General features: G+C 41.3%; 1 protein-coding gene across 1 annotated transcript; it reads left to right on the top strand.

Annotated features, from left to right (window-relative positions):
• Positions 1-872: 872 nt before the first annotated feature.
• Positions 873-8,445, top strand: LOC308460890 (vomeronasal type-2 receptor 26-like; the record flags this gene model as incomplete). The annotated part of the gene is made up of 6 exons (XM_080977421.1): positions 873-892; positions 1,882-2,173; positions 2,458-3,318; positions 4,656-4,883; positions 6,576-6,702; positions 7,532-8,445. The coding sequence occupies 6 exons, from the start codon at positions 873-875 to the stop codon at positions 8,443-8,445; spliced, it is 2,442 nt and encodes an 813-aa protein (XP_080833547.1).
• Positions 8,446-8,857: the final 412 nt, after the last annotated feature.

The following is an 8,857-nucleotide window of genomic DNA, read 5'->3' as shown; positions in this document are numbered from 1 at the left end:
CTCCAGTACTATTATGTACTGTTTGGGCGTGATGAAGGTTCCTCTGCTCCGGGTCACCCACCCTTATCTGGTTCCCCAATACACCTTGTTCTACCTTCATGGAAAGCTGCTTTCTGAGGGAATCAAAGGTGAATCCTTGTTCTCTCTTTTTTCCCCAAACAGAATGTGATAACCAAGTTGGCCTGGCTATCATTTTTCACCACATTATTATCTCTTTTGAAAGACTGTTGACAGGAGATGTTTAGTCCACCCTCTTCTTCCCAGTATAACTTTTCCTCCCTACAAAGTAAGACCAGCTGAGACTTTGGCTATGATAAGGAAAACATGATTTTCTTTTGAAATCTGATAGAAAACCTACAATTCAGAACTGATCATTATCTCCCATCTGATTAAAATTAATCATAATCACTGCTGCTGCTTCTCCTCATCCCAGGTGTGTTTCAGAAGCCACATAAACACTATGAACTAAAAGTGGAGGACACAATGAACAGCCCCTGTGCCCTTCAGAGCGCATGCTAGATCCAAGGCTCTCTCAGACTGGTCACTGATTTCTTTACACAGAGCAGATCCCTTTTTTGTGCGCATTCCAGTGAGACTTTCTGAAGCAAGAACATTTGAATGATAATGTGCAGGGTTCCTATTGCTCTATGTTCTATTAGATATCCACTTCCAATTCTTCACCAATACTATCAATCTGGGGACTTCATCACTGGTGGCATTATGTCTCAAATCTATATAGCTTCAAGTATATTAACCTTCCACAAACCTCCCTCTCCTGAATTATTTGATGACATATTGTAAGGAATTGTGGATTTTTAAAATTTTATATATACATAGATATTTTAAATGTTTTTTAAATCCTTCATGAGTATATGTCTGCATTTGATATGTGGTAATTTAAGAAGATGGTGATGATTCCGACTTCTCCTTCTCTGTACTTCAGATGTTTATGATGGGCTGGGGAAGTTCTCAAAATGCTTTGTGCAAGATCTGCCAACCTTAGGTTCATAATTTCAATATATAAGGCAGGTCTAAAACTAGCATTTATCCATTATAAGATTACAAGAGAGTATAAACAGGATTGTTCACTTTCATTGCATTTAGGTTTTCAGGATATTTCCCATGGAATACTTTGGATATAGAAAATCCATATTTGGCTTTTCTCAAACCTGCCACAAATGGTTAATCACTCATATTTGAAAGTGATCTTCTTATACGTTTTGGACAGTACTTGTATGATTGGGTGATCAGGCACTGTCAACTCATTTAAGCAGACTACTACTATCACCATCATTATCATCAGTTGCAGTATGGTTATAGCTGCTTACTTTCTGCAAACAAAAAGTACATTCCTACATGAGATATGGCCCTAGGTCATATTCTGTTGTGGTATATCCACCAAGGGTCCACAGACCAATATGACATTGCACTGCTAGATTTGTTTTCTCATTTCCAAACGATTAGAGTATAATAGTCATAATGGAGTCATAAAACAGTAACAAGAAACCTTCGGTGTTTGAGATTTCTCTCATGCATGCTACATATTTCAATGGATTAAATCCATATTCATCAATGGAGTTTGACTCCTCATTCATTCATTCATTCATGCAAGTTTTATGTGAATGTTGACATGTACATAATATAAACCCTTTTACTTTCTGAGATTTTCATAAAACAATAGCAAGGGGAAAGGTGAGTGTTTTGCAAGCCTCTGCTCATAAAGGTTGTAATTTGACAGCATTCAAAGCCATGCCAAGAGATGACTCTACAGGGAGTCACATCCCTACCTACCTGCCTACCTATCTGAAAAAACTTCCTTGGACTGTGGGCATATAATCTATTTCTCTAATCATGTTATACAATATGTTCCTCTCCTTACAGGCCAATGACACAACTCTACCAGCATATTCTGGCCTTGGCATTTGCTGTGAGGGAGATCAATGAAAACCCACATCTCCTTCCCAATATCACACTGGGCTTCCACATCTATAATAGCCATTTCATTGCCAGATGGATCTATCAAGCCTCACTAGCAGTTCTCTCCAGGAAAGGAAGATTCATCCCTAATTACAAGTGTGATGTTGAGGACACTCCCATAGCTGTCATTGGGGGATCAAACTCAGATTCATGTCTCCAGATGGCCACCATCCTTTGTATGTACAAGATGCCCCAGGTAAGATGTGTTCATGGAGAATGGGCAGAGATGAGAATGTGTACACTTGTCCTTGATGACACCCTTTCAGCTTGAATGTTGGTACTTAAACAGTTGTGTACTTAAAAATTGGAGGTGTGCCATAGACCTCAAGGACAAAACAATTGTGGCCTCAAGAAAATGGAGATTTTTGATATTGCCTGGAGCAGTTTTTGATACGGCCTGAAGTGGTGATAGGTCATAGCACAATTTGTTACCACTTTTCTTTTCCATTTTATCTCACCATTTGCTGCCCTTACTTTTAGCTCATCTACGGCTCTTCTCCCATGATGGAAAACAATGTACAAACTCTTTTCTCCCACTGGATGTTCCCAGATGGGACTAATCAGTACAATGGGATACTCCAACTTCTCCTGCATTTCAGCTGGTTGTGGATTGGGGTGGTTTCTCAGAATGATGATGCTGGAGAGCGATTTGTACAAAATGTCCTTCCCCTGTTTGCCCAGAGGGGTATCTGCTTTGATTTTATAGGAAGATTTCCTAAACTGAAGTTTTCTGGAGAGCTCAGTGAAATGGTGGCTGATGGTTCTGAAACAATACGTGTTGTTATGGGAAGCACTGCCAATGTTGTGGTTGTTCATGGTGAGATTCATACCATTTTGATAATGAGAACGATGCCAAAGGTTGCAGAAACGGATGATATACCAATGCATGCCACATCAAAAGTCTGGATAATGACTGCCCAGATGGAATTCACCTCATTCCCCATTCAGAGGGGCTGGGAAATTGATTTCCTCCATGGTGCTCTCTCCTTGGCAGTTTCTTCAAAGGAACTTGCAGGATTCCAGAAATTTGTTCAAATGAGAAACCCTGCCTCAGAAAGAGATGACAGCTTTCTCCAGCTTTTTTGGGAACAAGCATTCATCTGTTCTTTCTCCAATGCTTCTTTAGATAAGGAACATGAGGAGTCATGCACTGGGGAGGAGAAGGTTGACAGCCTTCCTGGTTCTGTTTTTGAAATGAGCATGACTGCCCAAAGCTACAGTGTCTACAATGCTCTATATACTGTGGCACATGCTTTGCATGCCATGCAATGCTCCACGTTCAAAATTAGAGCAATGGCAAATGGAATGAAATTGGACTGTCTGAAGCAACAAATATGGCCGGTAAAATTCTGATCCCATTAATGCAAATGTCATATTCTAGCACTCTGCTAAAAGTGGCCCCTAGTTTTGCAGTTCTTTTGTTGCTGAGAAAATTTAATTGCATCCAACTTAATGGATGGAATATTGTATTTATTCTGAAGTGCGATTCCTATTCTCATTGCCACTTTGTCTGATTAGGTTGTTATGAATTCAGCAGGTAATTTTTCACATGCAACCCTTACACCCCTTTTTTGGAACTTTTGCTACTGACCCTAGTTGATTTCAGAATTTGAACCCCCAGTATTAAAATTGACAAAGTTTTGCATTCCCTAGATTGTATCCTCTGAGACTGAGCACATTTATTACTACTGAGGGCAGTCATCATATATGCTAGGAACTAAAGGTTTGTCTCACTGTGAATGCCCCAGAATGACTCCTTTAATTTTTGTACATTCCAGTTTGTCCAAATCTACTTAAACGGTTTTCTAGTTCCTCCTGTATGTGTCACTTCTTCCTTCATTTCTCTCCACTGCCTTTCTCAGTGTCCCACAACAGGAAGGACACCAGACTACTGCCTTTCCCCTTTTGTTCTTCTGTTGCCTTCTGATTTTATCCAAACACCTGGATCAAGGCCTGAGAGGTTGACCTCCCTCCACTTCCTCACTCTCACTGAACCCAGACTCAGACCACTGCTTATCTGCTGATTGCCTAGCAACGCTTTGGCTGCCTTTCAATTCTTCCTCTCCTTGATAGCTAATAGAGTCTTCTCTAAAAAGGGGGGTCAAACTGCCCTTTTTTGATTCTGACAGGCAGTTCTCATCTGCAGAGTTGGTCCCTAGGTCAATCTTTGAGTCTAACTCATCCCCGACACTCTGGGGGGCCACGTTCCTAACACCTCTTCACTGAGCTGAAACACTATCCAACATCACAAACCAGCAGATAAATCAAAAGACACATCAGTACCTGCCCCACAGTGCACATCACATTGGAAATTAGTTTTGGGCCCATAGGTATGCTTTAGGAGAAGTAGCCTAGGGTAAAGTGGCCTGGAGAGAACATATGTTAACAAACACCTCTGTATTTGATGATGGCAGTGGATTCGAAGCGAGTTGGCAGACTGAAACTTAATTGGGACAAGACCAATGCAAGGCATGAAACTATTATCTTCTTTTATTTATGTACAGATGCCATCTCTTTGTGTGTTTAATGAGAATTGCCATTTAGGTTAGCCCAATTGGTCAGTTGATATAGTTTAAATAAATTATAAACCAAAGGTCTCAGAGGTCAACTGTAATCTCAATTATCTAATAAGGAATCCTTCTGTAGATCTTCATTATGGTTCCCCACCCGCAATTTAGCTCCAACACTTTCTGAGAAGCATCTCCTTCAACAATAGTGCCGGAGAAGAGATTTCCTTTGACCGAAAGGGAGCATTAGTAGCTGGCTTTGATATTATCAACTGGGTCACATTCCCAAATGAGTCCTTTCTTAGAGTCAAAGTTGGAAAAATGGACCCACAGATTCCTCAAGAAAAGGGGCTCAGAATTCATAATGAGGCCATCGTATGGCCCAGCAACTTCAACCAGGTAAATTCCATTTTATAGTATCTTCCGTCCTTTGCTCAGTGTTAAATCTGATGTCTCCTCAGGTCTTGGCTAGACATGGTTAGAAGATCCATTGCCATTGCACTTATCTGGAGCCATTTCACCAACCTAAATAACTCTCCAAAGCAGTTATTGCAAACATGGCAGGGAACATTGGGAGATGAACACACAGCTGAAAACCTCTGGGAACATGAACTTATGCACTGAAATGCATATTGAATCAGAATAATTAAGTGAAATAATGATGGAATCACTACTATGTTTGTAATATCCTTCAAAGAGTAATCCTTAAAAATTAGCAGACACAGAGCATGCCTATAATTGGAGGACCTCCAGTGTTCTGGAAAAAGTTCAAGAAATATTACTTGAAGACAATGCTATTACATAAGACAATGCTCACAGGAACGCAACATGCAAACTAATATGTTTAGAACCTGACCAAGCAAAGGTCACCATTGAAAACAAATATTAATGCAATATACAAAATAAAAATAAATTGAAATCACAGAAAGTCATTGGGCGACCTGGCAGCGACAGCTCCAGCCCCCAGGGATCTCCAGGAAGGAATAAAGACTCTGTTAACCTGTTATGGAATTAAAATTTGGCCACAACTTTATTCAACTTTAAAATGTAGGAAGACCTTGGCTTAAGTATTGTGCGTGTATCCCTCCCAGCCCCGCAGCAGGGGGAATTGAGGCTCGTTAGGGTAAATGGGATATGGGGGTGCACTGCAAGACGTATGTGCATGCAGGCAGCCCATGCCATATCCCCACACGCAGGGTAGTTCATTGACAACCTTTCAGTGTATGGCCAGTGACATCCTTTATATAACCCCTTTAAAGAAGGGACCCTGGAATCACCGCCACGGGGGGGGTGAGTCACCACTTCACGCCCGCCCCCCATTATAGGGAAGAAAAGACTAAAGGATTCCACCCAAGGCCTTAAACCGCCAAAGTTGTGACAAATTGCTACGGGGAAGAAAAAAACCTGTCAACATAGGAAAATTTCTTCCCGGTTTGTCAACAACAACCAGTCAATAGACTGTAGAAGTGCCCGCTAAACAGGATGAAAAAAGGTTAACCTGCAAACAAGAAACATTAAACAAAGGGAGGGGAGGGAAGGTAAATCTCTTGAGCCAACTGCCTGGCTGCAGCCGGCTCCACCCCCTATTTATAAAACTGGCCCCACCTCCCAGCAGCGTAACTTGACTACTGAGGCTTGGCGTGAACCGCCAAAGAATAACACTGAGAGGCAGGCCAGTCCCTAGTTGCCAGTAAGTTCCCTGGTAACAGAAGCACCGTGTGTGATCTTGCAAAGGGCACCCACAATGTAAAGTGTGAGTGCTCAGTCTCTCATTTCAGCTCCCCTCTCCCTGTCTTAGAAAACTTCCTATCCAGACTCTATTTTGATTGAGCAGTTCAGTTTGATTTGCAGATCCTCTGGGCTGTTATATTTCATAGATATGACCTTCCTCTCAAAATATGGTGTTCTGTGTCTTCTTTGAGCTGTATTGGTAAAGGCAGTGTTCCCATTGATAATTCATTCTGACCTGCAGCTACATAAAATGAATTTTCAAATATTATTGTCCTATTTCTAAACTGTGTATTTCACCACCTTTGCTGTGCCAGGGAGATGCACTCCCTGAAACTATTATCTTCTTTTATTTATGTACAGACACCACCTCCTTCTGTGTGCAATGAGAATTGTCATTTTGGTTACAGTCGGACCAAGAAGGAAGGGAAGCCTTCTTGCTGCTACGATTGTCTTCCATGTCCAGAAGGGAAGATCACAGACCAGAAGGGTAGGAGATAAACTGTGAACCCTTCAAAAGCTATATCAGGATCTTGTTTGATATCACCACTGAGATTTGTATTTGGTGTATAAATCTGAAAAGCATGGGAGGGATATATACAATGACTCAATCCTCCAACCGTTTAGTTAACAGCCATATGCATTAACCCATTGCGCCAGATGAGGGTTTTTAAATTAAAGCCAATTTCCAGATAATTCCTACACAATATATTTTTCTTAATGTCTCCATAAGCTTGGCAGGAAAAAAGAGTTTTCCGATGTCTAAGTTTACTATAGAAGATACCTTCTGGTTCACTATTGAAAAAAATATTCCAAAGGAGTAGGTCCATTAACAATAAAGACTTGGTTCCAATACCGCAAGAAAAGCAAACCACCTGTAGATTACCTCAAACATCAAGCTAGAAAAGAAGCGTTAGGGCTGTTCCTTTAATATCCTTGACCTCAGTTGAGGGCTCTGCAAATTAGTAGCTTGGTGATAGAGGACTACCCAGTGTTGGCATGCTATTAAAGGTCTCATGTGTTGCCAGCTATGTACCACCATTAACAGAGGTCAGGCTGTCACACTCCCTCAGAATGGAAATCGCTGGCAAACCAGCTAGCCAGATAGTGGATGTTCGGAATAAAACCTCAGACCTGTAGACTGCTACCCTCTTGACATTGGCCCAGGATGTGGATTGCTTGGCAATCAAAGCTGAATATGAGGATATCTCTTTTACAACTGTTGTCGGCATCATAATTCAAGGCTCTACAGTACATAAATTCTGCCAAGCATCGCAGAATGGATTTCCACATATTTAATTCTGTGTTGTCTTTTTCAGACATGGATGTTTGCTTTGAATGTCCTTGGAACCAATATCCAAACCATTTCCAGGATGGATGCCTTCCAAAACAAATAACTTTCTTGTCTTATGGAGAACCTTTGGGCATAATTTTGTCCTCTTTGGCTCTCTCCTTTTCTCTCCTCACTGCTTTGGTTCTTGGACTATTCCTGAAGCACATGGATACTCCCATAGTCAAGGCCAACAACCGGAACCTCACCTACACTCTCCTCATCTCCCTCTTGCTTTCCTTCCTTTGTGTTTTGCTATTCATTGGCCAGCCTGGAGCACTGACATGCCTCCTGCGACAAACTGCCTTTGGTATGATCTTCTCTGTGGCAGTTTCTTGCATATTGGCCAAAACCATCATTGTGGTTCTGGCTTTCATGGCCACCAAGCCAGGCTCCAAGATGAGAAGGTGGGTGGGAAAACCATTGTCCAACTCCATTGTCCTTTCCTGCTTTCTTATTCAAGCCACCATTTGTACTGTGTGGCTGGCAACTTCTCCCCCATTCCCTGATTTAGACATGAATACAATTATGAAAGAAATGATTATGCTCTGTAATGAGGGGTCAGTCCTTATGTTTTACTTTGTGTTGGGCTACATGGGCTTCTTGGCTTCTGTCAGCTTTATTGTGGCTTTTCTTGCTCGGAGGTTGCCTGACAGCTTTAATGAAGCCAAGTTCATTACATTCAGCATGCTGGTCTTTTGCAGTGTTTGGTTGTCCTTTGTCCCAACCTACCTGAGCACAAAAGGAAAATACATGGTGGCTGTGGAGATCTTCTCCATCTTGGCCTCCAGTTTGGGCTTACTGGGGTGCATCTTTTTTCCCAAATGCTATATTATTTTACTGAGGCCTGAACTGAATACCAAGGGACAGTTAATTAGAAAAACAAAGAATCAGTCTAGCTGACAGAAAAATACAAAATGAGAACACAAAGATCACCCCTTACATATTTTTAATCTTTCTCAGTTGCAATATAATAAAGCATGTTTTTATTTCTTTGCTTTCAGCCTTTTAATATTGCACACAGGTCACATTCTAGATTTAAATTTCCACCAGCAAATAAATCACTTCAGTTGTAATCTATAACAGTCTCAAAAGTAATTAATGAAAGGGAGGTTTTACCTATGGCTGACCCCCAGTACTTTTATGTACTGCTTGGGCGTGATGGAGGTTCCTCTGCTGTGGGTCACTCACCCCCATCTGGTTCGCCCAATATAGCTTTCCCAGGGAATGAAAGGTGCATCCCTGTTCTCTCTGTTTTCCCAGACAGAATGTGATAACCAACATGGCCTGGCTATCATTTTTCACCACATTATTA

The sequence above is a fragment of the Podarcis pityusensis genome (assembly GCF_964106645.2).
Source record: "Podarcis pityusensis genome assembly, chromosome: 13".
Taxonomy (NCBI): Eukaryota; Metazoa; Chordata; class Lepidosauria; order Squamata; family Lacertidae; genus Podarcis; species Podarcis pityusensis.
The sequence above is the reverse complement of the archived record's forward strand: the minus strand, read 5'-3'. Positions and strand labels throughout refer to the sequence as shown.